The sequence below is a fragment of the Xyrauchen texanus genome, chromosome 3, assembly GCF_025860055.1.
Source record: "Xyrauchen texanus isolate HMW12.3.18 chromosome 3, RBS_HiC_50CHRs, whole genome shotgun sequence".
Classification (NCBI taxonomy): domain Eukaryota; kingdom Metazoa; phylum Chordata; class Actinopteri; order Cypriniformes; family Catostomidae; genus Xyrauchen; species Xyrauchen texanus.
In genome coordinates, this window is record NC_068278.1 from 5,363,845 (window position 1) to 5,383,453 (window position 19,609).

Consider the following 19,609-nt stretch of genomic DNA (forward strand, 5'->3'; position numbering starts at 1 on the left):
ACAGAGGTGGAACAGGAAAAATTGTGAGGGTGAGAGGGAAAGAATAAAACTTTTTTTTTTTTCAAAGAAATTTTGGAATTCAAAGTTTGACAGCAAGTTTATATGATTGATTGATTCTTTATTTGATGGATAGAATCTTGTAGTCACATTTATTTGTCAACTACTTTTAAATAAAAAAGAAACATCTGCTTCTCTTGATATTTTAATTATTTAAGGGTTTTTACATCTGTATATCTCTACCTAGTTGGGACCTGTAAGTTGTTTAGAAATGTTTGCATTACAAAACACATACGCAATCAGATGTACAGGTGTTGTGGACACTCAGCTTAGCATTCCTCTCAAATTCTAAACCAGACATTAAAAATTCCATGGTTAAGACGGAAGCTAAATCCCAGCTACTACACATTTAAACAAACTCTGAAGAGCTCTTTGGACTAAACATTAAATTTTTTTGTTGGACTGAGGTGTGTTCAAGAAAAATATCAGACAATGGCATTTTATTTAAATGATGGTAATCAAATTTTAAGTACTTTCAAATCGTTTGAAGTACTTTTAAATAACTTGGAAAATAATGTGGCCAACATCTCACCTCTCCTTTGATCTTCTCAAGTTCAGCCTGTAGCAATTCAATTTCTTGTTTCAGTCGTTCAATTTGGAGGTCCCTATGATAAAGAGTGGAAATAATGAATGAAAAACCTGAAAAGGTACAAATTCCCAGATATATACAGTAGATTCTGCAAAACATAACTTTTGTTGTAAAACATTCCATTCACACAATTCTCTGCAAACACAATTATGCATAAGATTATTTCCTACCTATCATCAAATCCATCACTGGGTGGTCCAAATGCCTGATCAAATATGTCAGCCTTTAAAAACAATGCAAGTCATATTAAAGAAGTTGCATTACATTAAAGGAGCAATTGATAGATTGACACGTTCACTATCACACTAATTTACCATGGAGAAAATGTGCATGTCTTAAACATGAAGTTAAACATGTACACATCCTTTCTGGTACCTTGTGTCACTTCTATCATTGCTCTGGCAACAATGTTTTCCCATAAAATTTCTATAAAATTCCATTTAAATTATCCAAACACACATTACTTCCATAGACATACATTAGAAAAAGCTTGTCTGTTAAAATGGCGGACAGCAATAGTTCCCAAGGTAGGATTAGTCAGTAACATGTCTAAGATGAGGCTTAGCAAAGGGTCAATTGTAGCCATAAAATATTAACAAGACCGCAGACAAATCTGAGAATGGTTTAGGCTAGATGTCAGAAAATTCTCTCATCATGAAAGTCCAAACCAAAACTTACAATTTACTAATTATATTACAAATTATATTTGGCCTTTTGTTCACAGCAGTTCACATTTGATTAGTAATCCAGAAATCTTGCAGAAAGTAAATATTTCATTTTACATCAAAATGTTTCCTTATTTTAAAAGTTCAAAATCCTAAAAAGGCTTTTGGACTGTGTGACAACATGAATTGGCAGATATCCCATAACAGATATCTGAATCTATCTTCATGCTCTATTGTTTCTTCAGATAAGTACCGATGGCTGAGAGGCCATGCTAGGCAGCGCTTCGCTAACGTCTATCAAAGGTTCAGGATCATCCTCTTCCTGTTCCTCAGGCTCCTCCTCATCCGGAATAACAACCATGGGCTTCACATGCTCAGCCAGGGCCGAGGCCCGGAGGAAGTTGGGGGGAGACTGAAAAAGAGGGATTTTGAAAATACCTAACCAGGAAAATGCTTACAAGGAAAAAACAATGTATGAAGACATTAAGAGGGTGAGAATCCAAAAACTGTTCATGAAAATGTGTTTCCTTACATCAGGCAGCCTTGGGATCTGAATCAGCCTCTTAAAGTATAACATGTCTCGTGCTTTATTGAGGAATGTTTTGAGGCTTAAAAAGAAAATACACAAACATTAAACTACTCAAAACACACAGCATACTTTTGTTACTCTCTCTTATTCTAATATTCAGTGACACATAAAAGTTTTTAATGTGTACCTGTGGAACTGATCATGGAAGCGTTCACGGTGTCCATGGAGTGTGTCTGCTGGTAAACCTGGCACCAAAAACACTCATTTACCATGTGCAGACATAAAGGGGATGCCCAGGTTTAAAATACTAAAGCTTGAAAATCAATCCACATTGTAGCATAAAATTTAAGTACATGATTTATGGAAGTGAATTACATTTTAGAAAAATACAGATGATGAAAGCACGCAGACAAATTGGTCATAACATCCACTTCTCACACTAAAATGAAGCTGGTAATTTCAAACAGAGATTTCTGTAGTAATTAAATAAATAAATAAACCATGGAATAATTAAATATATAAAGAAATGTTGCAATGTGAGCATAAATGAAAGGTGAGATATGCTTTGAAATGAAAAACAACATAAAATCCACTTTTTAAAGTAAATTGTTATATATTATATATAGTGTATTCAGAAAGTATTCAGACCCCTTAATTTTTTTTCACATTTTGTTATGTTGCAGCCTTATGCTAAAAAGCTTTAAATTATTATATTTTCACATCAATCTACACTCCATACCCCATAATGGTAAAGCAAAAACCTGATTTTTGATAACTTTGCAAATTTACTAAAAGGAAAAACTGAAATATCACATTGACATAACTATTTAGACTCTTAACTCAGTAGTTAGTTGAAGCACCTTTGGCAGCGATTACATCCTCAAGTCTTTTTGGATATGATGTAGGAGTTTCTGCCATTCTTCTCAGCAGATCCTCTCAAGCTCTGTCAGGTTGGATGGGGACCGTCGGTGGACAGCCATTTTCAGGTCTCTCCAGAGATGTTTGATTGGTTTCAAGTCCAGGCTCTGGCTGGGCCACTCAAGGACATTCACAGCCACTCTTGGATTGCCTTGGCTGTGTGCTTAGGGTAATTTTACTGTTGGAAGGTGAACCTTCAGCCCAGTCTGTGGTCCTGAGCGCTCCAGACCAGCTGCGTTCAGCTTTCCCCCACAGCATGATGCTACCACCAACATGCTTCACCGTTGCGGTGGTATTGCGCAGGTGATGAACGGTGCCTGGTTTCACACGATGATTGGAATTGAGGCCAAACAGTTAAATCTTCGTTTCATCAGACCAGATTGCTCAATTGCTCAGTTTGGGCAGGAGGCCAGCTTTAGGAAGAGTCCTGGTTGTTCCAAACTTCTTCCATTTAAGAATTATGGAGGCCACTGTGCTCTTGGGAACCTTCAATGCAGCCAAAAAAATTTTTGTCGCTTCCCCCAGATCTGTGCCTTGACACAATCCTGTCTCTGAGCTTTGCAGGCAGTTCCTTTGACCTCACGGCTTGGTTTTTGCTCTGATATGCATTTTCAGCTGTGAGACCTTTTATAGACAGGTGTGTGCCTTTCCAAATCATGTCCAATCAATTGAAATTGCCACAGGTGGACGCCAATCAAAGTGCAGAATCATCTCAAAGATGATCCAGAGAAATGGGATGCACTTGAGCTAAATTTCAAGTGCCATAGCAAAGGGTCTGAATACTTATGTCAATGTGATGGGGGCATGGCCAAACAACGTTTGCAGAGAGCGAGGCTAGCAATCACTTCTAGCAGCTGTTTTGTGTTTGCAGTGAGAGAGGAGAGGGATAAAAAAGATAATCCAGACCAACGGAGGAGAGAGAGAGAGAGAGAGAGAGAGAGATGCATGCAGCAGTGTGGATGTGTGTTGTGTTATACTGAAAAGAAAAGCTTTATGTTAACACTGAAAAGTGTGAGAAAAATAAAATCACATTTGATTTTTACCCAGCTCCCGCTTCCTCCTTCACGAAGAGAACTAGTGATTTTTCACAGTGATATTTCAGTTTTTTCTTTGTAATAAATTTGCAAAGTTATCAAAAATATGTTTTTTGCTTTAGATTGATGTGAAACCAATAATAATTTAAAGCATTTTAACATAAGGCTGCAACATAACAAAATGTGAAAAAAGTAAGGGGTCTGAATACTTTCTGAATGCACTGTATGTATATACTCTACCATTTAAAAGTTTAGGGTCACTTACTCATTCTTTTTTTTTTTTTTTCTTTCTTCACATTTTAGAATAATAGTAAAGTCATCACAACTATGGAATAATAGAAATGGAAATATGGGAATTATTAAAACTATGTTATATTTTAGCATCTTCAAAGTGGCCACACTTTGCCTAGATTTTGCAGAAATGTACTCTTTACATTTTCTCAACCAACTTCACCCTGGGATGCTTTTTAAACAATATCATCACATCGATATGCTGGGCACTTAGTGGCTGCTTTTCTTAAATATTCGGTGTTCATCCATTTCAAAAAACAATTTTTTTTATATAAAATTTTTGTTTTGTAATTAAATAAATTAATATGTTGCCACAATAATATTTTTGTCAACAAAACTAATTTCAAACATTTAAGCATACGCCTTCAGATCAAAAGATCATGAGAAACATTTCAGGCAAGTGACACCAAACTTTTGAATGGTAGTGTATATACATGTACGTATGACAAGACGACATGAACAACTGGAAAAGTTTTTCCTTTTTTAAATCTTATTATCAGTTATTATCAGTGTCATGATGGAGCTAGCACCCAAACACTCACAGGCATGCAGTTTGAACAGTAGTTTGACGGTGTAGTGGTACAGGTGACTGCAGTCCTGGATGACCTGGATAAGCGGTGCCAGTTTACACTGGCCTGATGTCAGTGTGGAGATGGCAATGGACATATTGAGCTGGCGGAGCACTGAGTATAAAGACAGTAAAATTACCTAGATTAAGATTATACAGGTTTTGTCATATATGTGAACAAACACAGAAGACAGCAATATCTATGACTAATTTTGGTTTTGGCTTAAAGCTGCACTACTTAGTTGACTCAAAAAACGAATTCTCTCATCATTTACTGTCCCTCATGCAATACCAGATACTTTCTTTCTTCAGCAGAACACAAACAAAGATTTTTACAAGAATATCTCAGCTCTGTAGGTCCATTCAATGCAAGTCATAGTAGTAATTGAAGTTATTCATATGAATACAGTGGTTAAATTAATGTCTTCTAAAACAATTACTTCCAGTCGCTCTCCAAAGTTTGTCCATGAGGGGACTCGGTTCACACCGCTTCTTGCGTGACGTAAGTGTGCTGGCATGTTCCAACACGCTTACATTACATGAGAGGCGGTGTGAACCAGTTTCCCTCCTGGACGTGCACTGCAGAGTGACCGGAAGTAAACAATAAAGAGTAAAAAGGACAAAATATTACTAAATAGTAAATATATGTTTCTCACCCAAAGCAGTCATTTCACTTTAGAAGACTGGAGTCATATGGATTACGTTTACTATGATTGTCTGTGCTTTAAGGAACTTTAAAATGTTGATCACCATCTACTTTCATTGAATGAGATATTCTTCTAAAAATCTTAATTTGTGTTCTACTGAAGACAGAAAGTCATACACATCCTGGATGGCATGAGGGTGATAAAATAATGAGAGAATTTACATTTTTAGGTGAACTAACCCTTTAAGATTTTTTGTTTAATAATAACAAAATTCCGTTACTGAGCGAGTACATAAAAAATAAGCATTCAAAACCGTGTCCTTGCCTTACCCGAATTGACTACGGTAAGCTTATAATAATCTTTTTAATTTTGAGCTGTCAGGTCGATTTGGAGCGAAATTGCAGGCGACAGTACAGCAGTCTGGATAGATGTTTAACTGTTTACTGTTTGACGAAGTTGTTTCCCCCTAGAGCAACGAAGCCAGAGAACTCGTGGATTGTCACATTTAGATGTGTTTTTGTTCATGTTTTGTGTTAATGTCTTTGAAAAGTGTTTCCATGTCATGTTGTTTCCTGTTTCCCTGCCATGTCATATTATCCCCTGTTTCCATGTCAAGTCATGTGATTATCCTGTTTCCCTCATGTTCATGTGTCCTGTTCCCAATGGTTATAGTTTTGTTATTAGTTCTCTTATGCCATTGATTCGTGGTCAATGTCTTGTTATATTATTATTAGTTTGCCATTGTCTCTTGTCAGGTCAAGCTAAGCTAAGTCAAGTCGAGTCACATCAAGTCAAGTTTAGTCAAGTCAAGTTCATGTTTATGTTTTGTTTTATAGTCAAGTCAAGTTCATGTTTATGTTTTGTAGTTACAGTTTATGGTTTTCACGTTTCTAGTAATAAACTGCATTTGGGTTCTACACTTCATCAGCATCATCTGCCTGTCATTGCCAGCATCGTTACATGGAGTTGTAAGGGAATATTAAAAGTGCCAAGGCAGAGCTGAAGCGCCGAATGTCGTCTGATGGCCTCAGAAAATTGACCTGATTGAAATACAGATATAATACTATTTTGTCATGGAAGGTGGAGTTTTGGTTATTTAGTGCAAGACAGTCCTATTTTGAGTCAGGGGACAAAGCAGGGAAGCTTTTGGCTAGATATATAAAGCAGAGAGAGTCTTTTTCTACCATTTCCCTAGTGACATTTTTATCACAGCCATTTATATTAATAATGTTTTTAAATAATTTTACCTTGATCTTTATAGTTCCATGTCTTAGTCTACTGATGAAGATATTCGAAACTTTGTGGAACCATTAGATCTCCCTAAATTGACAACTGAGCAAAAATATTTATTCCAAGATAATCTTGGAGGAGCTTGACAAGGTAATTAAAAGGAAAGGCTCCGGAGCCAGATAGCTTTGCCGTGGATTTTTTTTAGATCTGATGCTACAGAACTGGCTCTACTTTTGTTAGGAGTTGATATTGAATCATTAAAGAATGGAATGCTTCTGCTAACCATGACACAAGCCCGAATCAGTCTGATTCTTAAAAAGGACAAAGATCCAAGCGATTATGTAACGTTATGACATCTCTTCTACATACAGATCAGGTGGGGTTCATTCAGGGCAGCAGCTCTTCTGATAAATTAGGCATTTCATCAATATCATTTGGTCAGTGGCGAATGATCATTCTCCAGTCGCTGCCATCTTACTTGATGCAGAAAAGCCATTTGATATGGTAGAATGCGATTTATCTTTTTACAATTTTGGAAATATATGGGTTTGGAAATACTTTTACTGAATGGATTAAGTTACTTTATAGACACCTGGTAGTGGCAGTACAAACAAATGGATTAATTTCAGATTATTTTAATCTGGATAGGGGCACCCGGCAGGGATGCCCTCTTTCCCCATTGTTGTTCTGTCTTGCCCTGGAACCATTGGTAGCCGTGATAAGTAAGGAGGATGATTTTCTAGGGGTGATGGCGGTAGGTGTGGTGCATAAGCTTTTGTTATACGCAGATTATATTTTATTATTCGTCTCTGACCCCATTAGATCTATGCCTTGCCTCCACAGGATTATTAATTTATTTCCTAATTTCTCAGGTTACAGAGTCAATTGGTATAAATCTGAACATTTAGCTATGACACCGTACTGCCCAGTAATGGCTTTTCAACTGGGTGCCTTCCAGTGGCCCAAACAGGGCATTAAGTATTTGGGTATTTTATTCCCAGCAAATTTGTGTTTTAGTTAATAAATGTTTACCCTTTAATAAAAAGGCTGGGCTTCATTACATTTATCTATGATTGGGATGGTTAATGCTATTAAAATGAATTGTATTCCAAAATTCAACTACCTGCTACATATCTCTCCCTATAGATGGCCCCCTCTCTTATTTCAAACAATTTGATAGCATAGCAAAGTCCTTCATTTGGAAAGGTAAACGTCCCAGATTACATTTCAACAAGATACAAAGGCCGACTGACAAAGGTGGGCAAGCCCTACCCAAGATTTTGTTTTATTATTATGCATTCGATCTCAGACATTTGGCTCATTGGTCACTTCCACCTGAGAGAGCCCCTCCCTGGTTTTGTATTGAGATTGAAGTCCTTGCCCCAATTTCGCCATTGTAAAGCCTTTCTATCAAACTAACCGGAGAAGTGAAGTCACACCCGTTATCTAGCATTTGCACATGGTTTGGACAACAGTGCCAGAGTGTTTAATTCAGAGTGTTTTAATATGAGAATGGAGTGCAGAGATCTTTTGAAATTTTGGTTCAATATATCAGTTCTTCAGTTCTTTAGGTATTTACAGCTGTGCAACCTGTTCTGTACTATCTTGGGGAGTAGTATACACCACCCTAAGCGGCAGATACTCTGGATGTAGTGATTACTGCTTTTGGAAAAGGCCATGAGTCATCAGTATATTACTCCCTGTTAATTCAGAGTCTGGGGGATGGAGCTTCATCTTTTCTCAAGAGATTTGGTGACAAAGATTTAAATTTGGTTGTGGGCTAGGATTCTAAAAAGCATCAAGTCTACATCTACAGCAGAGATGTTATTTGTTATTTGACTTTTTTGGAGGGTTCTCGGGGAGGGGCTGTGGAGAAGGATTATATTACATTACATATATAATGTTTTTTTAATGTTCTAGTTGTTGGTGACCTCAGTTTGTGTCGGGTGGGCGAATATTATATAAAAATATATATATTTTCTCCCCTTTTTCACCCCATATATCGAATGCCCAATTCCCAATGCGCTCCAAGTCCCATGAAGTGCCTCCATGTCTGAGACTGTCAACCCGCGCATCTTATCACATGGCTTGTTGATCGCATTATCGCAGAGACATAGCATGTGTGGAGGCTTCACACCATCTAGCACGGCATCCATGCACAACTCACCACGTGCCCCACCGAGAGAACCACATTGTAGCGACCATGAGGAGGTTACCCAATGTGACTACCCTCCCTAGCAGCCGGGCCAATTTGGTTGCTTAGGAGACCTGGCTGGAGTCACTCAGCATGCCATGGGATTCAAACCCATGAAATTTACTCACTGAGCTACCCAGGCCCTAAAATTCAAGATTTTTGCTACTTCATGACTATCACTTTTTAAAACAAAGTTACGCCCTGCCCTTTTAGCATATGGTCTGTTTAAAAGGCATTATAGGTACAAGGTACTACAAAATAGTTGCCCATGAATGTATACTTATCCCAAGTTTATAATATACATTTTATTGTGTGTAGTGCACAGATATACAATTGTAGTATTACTGTTGTAATCTAAATGTAATTAATTAAGTGTCTTCCATTGAACTCGTATCAGCCACATCACAAGTTTTACCTCTTAAATTGATATTTGTAGTACAATACTAACATTAATGTGTAGTGGATAACACATTTGAATAATCATATTAAACCTGCAATATGGAACTTTGTGTTCTCTAGTGACATCTGTGCTTGAAACTTGAAAGAGTTGTGATTCACCACTGCTCTTCTGGTGGATGAATCTCATGGATTGATTTTACCAACCAGTTACATCACTCTGAGATTTTCAGCAGCAGAGTCAGAGTCAAAACATGCTATTTTCATGTTGATATTATGTAATTCATTAAAACATTTATAACTAAAATATTACTTGCTTTAAGGAAGATAAACAACACTTGTATTTACATATTTTGAATGAATGAATGAATGGATTCTAGACTTATATAGCAATTTTCTGACACTTAACTCAAAGAGCTTAGAGCATGTATTTAATCTGATTATTCAAGTGATTTATCTACTAATAATGTTGTGTACTAAGTTATAAACAACTTGAGATGATTATACATTTCATGGGGAACTACCTTGTAGTAACTTGCACCTATAGCTTTTAGTATGAGTAGAGTGTGATAACTTGAGCATTTCTGAGACATTTCTGTGACACACAAACACACACATTGAATCTACAGCAATGTTATAAAATACTCAGAAGTCAATAATATTAGTAAACATCTTACACTAATATCACCGTGTGATGATCACAGGCAAAGCAGGTAACCTCAAACCATGAAATTAATTCACGCAGAAAAGCAATGCCAAAACACACATTACATAAATGTTCCTCTGCAAGTTATTTTAAATTTCAGGTTTCAAAAACAGATGTTCAGTAGTGCAACTTTAACTCACTGACAGAAAATTTAAATTATAAAAATTAACAGCAAGCTTAAAGAATAAAACAAAAAACATTTACAGATTCCTGGAATAAAATATATCTGAAATATATGGATAGCTGACAGCTTGTGTTTGGAAAAGACTGGTCTTGTTAAACTTTACAGTATAATGAGTTTTGAAATGTACTTTCTGTTATAACTCTAACCCTAAATAGTAAAAATGCAAAAATGAACCAAAAAAATCTGTGTAAGTCTTCTGATTCAGTTAAATAACATTTTATTTGGCTTGTCAAAAAACTTGGACAAATCACTTCAAGCCTAAGTGATTGGTTTAAGGCAATGGAAAATCTACTGTATCAGCACTACACTGTTGAGTTAACATTTTCTTTCAAGCTTTAAATGTTTGTTTATACTTGCGTGTGTTTGCCAGGGATTGTATATGACTAAACAGGATGTGATAAATTGTGGATAGCAGTGGGTAGGAAGTTGCCTCTCCAATATCATAAAAGTAAATGTAAACAAGAAATGTACATAAAACATGATAAAAGTCTGCAGGGTAATTTGAGGGTTGTTTTTTAAAAACCAAAACCTAATGATGAATTCTGTTCAGCTCTTTATAATTTTGTACATGTACAACATTATTTTTTCTGCTTTCACATTGCAGGTTATTGAAGTTATGGTAGGAACAAATATTTGTTTTCAGATTATATATCTTGAATTAAGATTATTTTGCTTACCCTATTGGCAAATAGTCTTTAAATATGTTAAATAATGTTTTAACCATAAATCTAACATAATTTAGTAAGGTTTACTCTGAAAACAAGTAAAACAAATATTTGCCAAAAGGTTTACAATTGTTTTATTTACAGATTGGATAGCATCTGAGAAGACAAAATATCCATATTGTTACATTTAGAAATAATATGAATTAACATACACAAAGTTATGCCCAAAATTTAAACGACATTCAAAATGAAAAAATTCAAAAGCAGAATTTTAAGAAATTGAAGAAATTTTAGTACAACTTTAAGGGTTAATGTAAATTCTCTCAACATTTTCTTACCCTCATGCCATCCCAGATGTGCATGATTTTCTCTCTTCTGCAGAACACAAAGGAAGATTTTTAGAAGAATATCTCCACTCTGTAGGTCCTTTCAATGCAAGTGAATGGTGGCCATACCCTTCACGCTTTAAAAATCACATATAGGCAGCATAAAAGTAATCCATATGACTCCAGTAGTTTAATAAAGGCTATGTTTTCTGAAGCGATGCAATCACTTTGGAGGAAAAACAGATGAATATTCCTTTTTACTATAAATTTCTACTTTCACTTTCAGAATGTTTTCAGGAAATTTATAGTAAAGGAACTTAATAAAAAATTACTCACAACTCACCCACACCTATTATATTGCTTCTGTAGACATATATATTTAAAAACTGGAGTCTTATGGGTTACTTTTATGCTGCCTTTATGTGATTTTTAAAGGTTGAAAAGTCAGGTTACCATTTACTTGCATTCACTCAAAACAATATTTTAGCCTATTTTTAAGATGTATCCATTTCAATTTAATAACAAATTTCCATCAAATTGAATTGAATAGTTTTGAAGAAAATGTAGATTTATTTTTAAGATTTATAAATTTTATTTTGTTAAAGATTAGGCAATTCAATTAGATGGAAATTTGTTATTAAATTGAAATGAATACATCTTAAAAATAGGCTAAAATATTTTTTGGAGCGTTGTATTGACCTACGTAGCAAACATATTCTTCTAAAAATCTTTGTGTTCTGCAAAAGGAAGGCATCTGGGACGGCATGAGAATAAATGATGATGACAGAATTTTTATTTTTGGATGAACTAAACCTTTAATGGGAGCAACAAAGAGTCATTCATGATGACATGATCAACAGCAACAAAGTTGAGTTCAAGCTCATTGCAAAAAAATTTCTGGCTGGTTTCCAGTAAAAACATCTAAACATCCTTAAAATAATTGACAATTGTTGTTGTTGTTGTTTTTTTCTTGTTTTAATGAGCTCACTAAATTTTGTTAGATTTATGCTTAATAGATTTGCCAATGGGGTAAGAAAAAATAAACTTTTTCAAGCTATTTTCTCTGGAGATAGTCTTAGTATGTTTTTGCTAAAAAACAATACAAAAATACTGATGAAGAATTTTGTATTTATTTTTCTGGCAAAACAAATTCTTAATCAGTATTTTTTGTCTTTTTTACATATTCTGCACAGATTTCTGGACAAAATTGGTGGAATTCTGTGGAACATATTTAAACACAAATTGCAAAAAATTGAGCAGAGAGTACTACACTCATTTTGTATACAATGTATACAAATGTATAACATTTTATGAAAGGCAGCCATTATGCAGAGTTCTACATGTGCAAGTTCTGCGTGGGCCTGCCATTGGGATGGACAGAATGCTGTCAGTGTGAATACCCCTTAAGGTAACAGTAGGCATCATGTCTGGCAGTTGTCAACTTCATTATCAATGCACTGATTAGTGCTTAGTTTATCATTATGTTACTGTATTCAAAAGCATCATGGGCATTTGGTGGATATAATGTGAGTATATACTGTACATAATAAAAACTGTAGGACACTCACCTGCTTCTGCTAATCGAAGCTCTACATCCATGTAATCAAACACTTCTACTGTGAGCTGGAACCTAGAGGAGCAAAGAAACAAATTTTTGCTCAAAGTTGACATCTTAACTGCATTAATTGGCTATGCAGAACAAGCACAATTTATTCTTCTTAAAACCCCTCTGGGGTCGGCAAACGCGCCGGCGCGTTTTGCTGTTTTTTTTTCACATAGCAGTAACATAGACTTAAAATACTCCGTCATTTATGGTCATATAAATACAATCAATACATGATTATAAACTATAGAGGGTCTTCTTTTTTTGTGTACACTCATATTAACATCAAAACCTTGTGTTTTTCTTTAAATAAATAAAATAAAAAGGGTAAGCTTTCAGCAGTCTCTGTGTTCACGATCATATTTCAGAAACACGTCACTATAATTAACTTAAACTCCGCGAATTCTTCTCACACAAACATGAAACATATGTCTAAAGAAAGCTTAAAATGTCTACTTTTAAATAAAACAATTCAAATTTAAAACAAATTCTCCTGCAATGCAATCTGTTTGAAACAAAGCATTGTACAGTTTTTACCGGTCCATCTCATTATCTGTAATGTGATCCCACCCACCAGCAGAGCGCGCCATTCATACGCTAATGTCCTGAGGCGATCAAGGGAAAAGTACACGCCCCCTACTGCGAGATTTGATGTAAACAAACACAACTAAACTTTTCTGCGTGCTTGTAACGATACACAGGCGATCAAACTCTTGGCTACTAAGGAAGAGTTAACATTTTTCTCAGACGAAGAGGTGGACATTTGTATTTTGAAGAGAGATTTGTTCCAGCAGAGGATACAATTTCAAACGAGTAAGTCATTTAGTTTTCATTAGCTGACATGCTATTTTATATAAACATGTACATATTTTACTAGTGGGACTGTTTCCAGACAGGATTCAAAGTTTGACATTTGACATTCAAAGTATTGACATGTCCTAATAGGCAAGTTTTAGTTACATGTAAATGTTGTTATTTACATTGTATGCTGTATGATATAAATATGACATGTAATATGATATAAAAATAATATGAATGTTAGATTATATTTTAATGTGTTTATGCTGACTCGTTATCATCAACAAAGCTTGTGCTTGCAAATATCTGTTCAGGTTAAAATGCACTTTAAATATGCCCATATTAGAAAATCAGCATATTATCATATGTATTTTGGATCAAATAAATGCAGTCTTGGTGAGCAGAAGAGACTTCTTTTAATGGTAGTGTAGGTCTAAAATTAAGTAAAGTCTTTATGTAAAGAAAATATATAGTCAGATTACTTCTTTTAACTTAAAACTTGATTTTGATCATTAAGTCTCCTCACATTAATTCTCTTTGTCACAATCCTCATTGATGGGCCCAGAGGAGTGTCCTCAGGTGTGAATCTCATCAATATTCATGATCGTTCACGCCTCCTCACATATTACCATTCAGCTCTAAAATTGTCACACAAAAGTTAAATGACTATATTGTTTTGTATGAATGAGTGATCAGGATGATTTTCACATCATTTTGTAGCAAAACTCTAGGCTACAAGATCCAGTTCTCAAAAGTCAAATGTTTAGTATGTTTAGTATGTGTTATATGGCCTTATTTCAGTGACTTAAAATTTTAGTTTTTTCAAAAACCATGCATAAACATTATTTTCTCAAAAATACAAACCTGTACATACATGTTGCTCACATATTATTGTAGCCCAGTTTGTGCTGAATACAGTGTTATCAGACTTTAGCCATTAATATGTTTTTAAGCAACTGAAAAAAGCACAAATGTCAAGGCATGTCAAAATTCTCCAGGGCCCAAAACACCCTCAGACCCCAGAGGGTTAAAACTCCACACCCCCAAGGTAAATATTGTTGCTTCTCAGACAAGCTTTTCAAAACATCCCATAAGAATGAACTGAAGATTCATTGAAGATTGATTGAAAAATGTGGAGACTGTGAATCAGAATCGAGTCAAATACTTATCAATGTCAACTAGCTTACAGCTTATTATGCAGCTTATTACAAAGACTGTTCCTCGAAATCTGTAAACACTGTGTCTCTTTAGCACCATAAAAAATGGCTCAGTTTGTTTTGAGTGGCCCGTCAGTCCGACACAGCAGCACTGGCTAGACCAATGTTGTGAGTTTTGGCCAGGACTATGGGCCAGACAATGTTTACTTTTGCAGTTCTGTTTGGCAATGCTAGTGGTGCTAATGACCACGTTCTTCAGGTTTTTCCTCTTTTCTACTGTTTCATCTGTGTGTATTATACCCTGCGCACCTGTTTCTCTCGTTTTTTCCTTTTACTTTTTTCCGCTTGCCTACATCTCGTGTCTCGACTGCGTGCATTTGTTTTCTTCACTGTGTTTTACACAGATAATTGCATCAATCTCAAACATCTGCTGATTAGAAAGCACATTGATCTCAAATCCTCGCCACTCAAGAACAACCATAACAACAACAACAGTAAACAATTGCGGTAAGTCATGGCATCCGCTCATGTTATTTCATCCTGCATTGCATGCCTCATATTGAACTATAGCTTCGAACACTAGTGGAGGTCAGTAAGAAAGAGAAGCCAGTAGATACGGTAGATGCGGATGGAACAACAACCAACTCATGCACTTTGGTTCCGGCTGTTGGCCCCCGCAGCAGGGCGACTGGGTGACGTCTCAGTCGGCATACTCGCTCAGCAAAGCATCACCACTCTCACTTTCGTGTTAGGGTTTCCAATTGATTCTTCCCACTCAGTGATGCACCCACTGAGAATATTTTTTAAATAGCCATAATAATTGGTGATTCTATTGTAAAGAATGTGGAAATAGAGACTCCAGCTACTACTGTTCAATGCATTTTGGGTGCCAGAGCATCTGACATCGGATCACATTTACAAGTGCTGGCTAATGCTAAGCATAGATTTTCTCAGTAGATCAGTAGAGATAATGTTAAAGAAATGTGTGAACTTGCAAAAATTATGTCTGACACCGTAATATGCTCGGGCCCCCTCCTTACTCATTGTGGTTTGAGGTTTATAGTCAAGCCCATGCCCCTTTCATGACCAAATCTAAAGGGGGTCTAACACTAAAAATATATTTTTTTAATAAAATCTTTTAATAATAGTAATAATGGTTCAATATGAGATTACCTTGTAAATCATGGAAGCATTAAAGAAAATTAGGCAGAGGTGCCTTTAAGCGCTACAGCAGATCGGATTTTCGGATTGGTTGCCTCAGATGATTACCTGGTCAGTAACTGGTTATACTAAAAAATGTAACTTTTTTTTATGCTATTACATTTCAGAAATCACACACATTTCACTCTTTATAAATTATAATGGTAGTGGTCGCATCACTTTCAGTGTAGATAGAAATTTAAAACATCTTTAATAGAATACTGTCATAAACTGTATGCACTTCTGATTCACCCAAAGTTAGTTACTATTTGTTTACGCTAATTAGTAATTAGCCATTAGATTAATAACTTTTTAAAAGTACAATGTTATTACCAATTTTTGAACATGTAGGCTGCCATGGTAACTATTCATAGTACTTCTATCTTGATACTTTCATTGTACCATGATTCTAAATTGCTGTAAGGTCCTGAATATAAATGCAAGAATAAGGTAAAATAACTTTATATTAATATGGGGTAAAAATTAAGAGAAATTGTTATAGAAACTGTCAGTTCTACTAAAAGGATGATTTACAGGTGGGATGGGTGGGGCATGTCCGTTCCACTTATTGCCTTTGCCAATTTCTGTCTTTTTAACTTTTTTGAAAAATCATTCTTCGGGTAAGTGTCTAATGCAAAATGAGTTTCTATTTTGTTTGTGTGTGTCATAACGAGAGGCTATCCAGCACTAGAGTTTTTCTTTTTTATGTTATTATGCATGCTCATTGCAGCTGTTATAAGTGCTGTTAAGTGACAGAGGGACACCATGTTCTTTTGTGCATCCAGACCCGTTCTCTACTAGCTGAGCTGCTTGCTCTCTTTTCCAGTAAAATTGCAAAGCAAAATGCAGACAGATGTGACCCCTTACAAAAAATCGAGAGTTCTGACAAACTAGCCACAAATTTGCCACTCTTTATTTTCAAATGCAAATGATGACTTGCAGCAAATGTTTGCAGCACTTCACCAGTATTGTTGAACATGCAGCAAACCTTTGGTAACAATGCACAATTTGCTGAAAGTTTGCCACAAAGCTCATTTGCTTTTGAAAAGGATCCGTAGCAAATTTGCGGCAAGTTTTCAGCAAATTTGTCATGAACTCTCGATTTTTTTAAAGCCCTTGAATTGGTCATCAAGAATGACTACTTATGAAAACAGTAAAATATTATTTTACATTATCTGTACATAACCTAATAAATATTCATGTGTTTTGCCACTTTGTGAGAAATGTGACCGCATAAGACAACATTTTGTAAAACATTTAAAGTCAGGTAAGTGAAACTTTGTTTACCACAACTGATTAATGCATACTGCATTAAAAAGTGTGTAAACACAAATTTTCGCAGTTTAATATAGCATAGGCGTAAGGCTGGAGAAGTCTACCCGTGGCCACGGCAGGATTATACAGTTACTGCCTGTTTTACCCTGCACGCCGAAGCAGGAAAGAATGCTCATGCTGAATTAATGTGAAAGTGCACTGTTAATGTGCATCATGATGAGTTAACACAAAAAAGTAGATATTGTACAGGTTAAGCATATATTTGTATTCTAGTGTGTTTTGGTTTAATTAAAGCTTGTAGGAAAACAAAAAAAATTAAATGACACAAAAATTTAATGTAATTATTTTAATTATTTAACTTAAGCAGACATAAGGTTTTATCATGTAAATCTACAGTATACTACAAGTCATAGCCTTAAACAAACAAAATAAAACAGCTCTTTTATATACTATTAGATTGAGAGCAGGTCTAAAGGGTTAACAACAATACCCATATACAGCCAAGTGTGCTGCCAAACATAAATAAATACATGGAACAACCCGTGTGGATGGTAAATTGCCTCAGTCTTGTATTGAATCACATTTGTATTAAAGTGCTCTATTACCCTCAACTCTTTATCAGTATTAATTAACAAAGGGAAAAACATGGGATGGTGTACCTGGCTGTTGGTGAAGATGGTGAGTTAACATATTGGAAGTGCTTCCTTTTTGTAAGGAAAGTTCTCAACACTTAATCATTTTAGCTGGTATTTGATCAAAGAGATATCGCTATTCAATGGTTGTGCATAATTACTTTTTCTGACTACATTGTTAAGCTATTTATTAAGTGTGATCGAGACAAACCGAGTGATCAAACCACCCTCTGTTGTTCAAAACAACATTCAGGTTCATCGTCTTCCCCTTCCAGTAAATAATGATGTTTAAAAATGAGAAGAGTTTATTGTGTTGGCTGTCACTACATAATACAATAATTCTACAAGACTGCATTAGGTAATACCAGCATCATGTATATAAGATTTCACAAAGATCAAGATTGCAACACTTATAAATAGCTCACTCATAATAACCATTTTCTATATCGAGCAGAGCATTTTCTGTAACAGAAATGCTGATGGTGTAAAATCACACGTTTTTTGCTGCAAAATTGTTGTGATGCACTACTTTTTTTCAGCTCATGCACTGCTTCGGGATGCGAAGTAAAACAGGCATAAAACATGGAATGATTGCTGACTGCTTGAGTATCCAAACTGCTTTAAAAGCTGCCCATAACCACTGTCTAGGATCAATTTGCATTCAAACTGCTCCGTGTTATAGCATTAATCATTCAACATGTGGGTGGGTGAAACGTGATTGATTCATGTGTAAAATACACGCTGCATTAAAGGCAGGTGGAGAGGGATTATAAGGTTAGCCATCCCTTGGCTATGGCATGATGTATAGGGTAAACTGCTCGCTTAATTAACTGACTTTGCACACCAAATGCAAATTTTCTCCACAATTTCTTATCGCAATTAACATATAATACATTATTTCTATGGAGCAAAGTTTGCAGCAAATTTGCCTTGATCTCTCGATTTTCATAAGGGTGTATCTTTTTTCAGTAACTGAGAGGCAAAACTCTACACATTTGTCAAACTTTTGATTCCATTTCTAGTGAGAAAGTAGTATTGTAGATTTTAAATATAGGTTGGTTATCATCAGAACTCTCTTGATTTAGTTATAGATTATTAGATTTTTGTGGTTCGGTTGGACTGAATGAATGCTGGTATCCTAGCCACGATGTGACGTAGCACTGCCTAGGAAGCCTGCCTGAAATGAGTTTCCAGAGGAACCTTCGAACACACACACACACTGTCTGTTAAGTCATTGATTGCAAGGTCAGCGAGGCAACAAGGTAGCTACCTTTGGTTTCGGACACAGCCATAGTACATTCTATTGATGTGTAGTTTCAGCATAGCCATCATTTAAGGACATGTCTCTATCAAATTTTGGGTCCACTTTTGGGTGAAAAGGGTCCACTGTAATCGTGCATACAGTTATACAATTATTTTATTGCTTGTGTACCTAAAACGGCGCGCACAAAGTGACATTATCGTGGCTGTTGCCCTGCCTCCATGAGGATCCGTCAGAGATCTTCTATTCACCTTATGTGCCAAAGAAACTAGCACACAGCGATCTTGGAAAGTGTTGTCTTTGAACTTACGGTCTAGCATTTTCTATATACTGTATACATCTATGGTGTTGATGACAAAGTGTAATTAGCGGAGTGGATTTAAAAGTTATAGAGTTGCCAAAAGTCATCATGAGAATTTTAAAGTGTTGTTGGATGTCATAACAACTGGAAGCAGAGTGGGGAGATTTTAAAAGAAGAGTACTTCATAAATATACAATATATAACTTCATGCTGTGGACGTACCAATATGCCTCTGTGCTCGTGAAACTCCAAGAGACAACACAAAGTCTACAAAAATCTCTGTAAGACACCCCTGACCATCTTCTCATGTCATTCACCAATCGCGTTATTTTTAGGGTGAGCGATTTTTTTTTTTGAGTGTTAGACCGGGACGGGGGAAGAGG

At 35.7% G+C, this 19,609-nt stretch overlaps 1 protein-coding gene across 1 annotated transcript in view; it reads right to left on the bottom strand.

The window, feature by feature from the left end:
* The window catches only part of hip1rb (huntingtin interacting protein 1 related b), a 107,140-nt gene that overhangs the window by 28,863 nt on the left and 58,668 nt on the right, over positions 1–19,609 (bottom strand). Inside the window, exons 7-13 of the mRNA XM_052109607.1 lie at positions 12,568–12,629; positions 4,626–4,766; positions 2,028–2,085; positions 1,844–1,919; positions 1,565–1,723; positions 817–869; positions 590–662 (exon numbers count right to left, since the gene is read on the bottom strand). Of these exons, the coding sequence (XP_051965567.1) occupies positions 590–662; positions 817–869; positions 1,565–1,723; positions 1,844–1,919; positions 2,028–2,085; positions 4,626–4,766; positions 12,568–12,629 (622 nt within the window). The remainder of the gene's footprint in view (positions 1–589; positions 663–816; positions 870–1,564; positions 1,724–1,843; positions 1,920–2,027; positions 2,086–4,625; positions 4,767–12,567; positions 12,630–19,609) is intronic.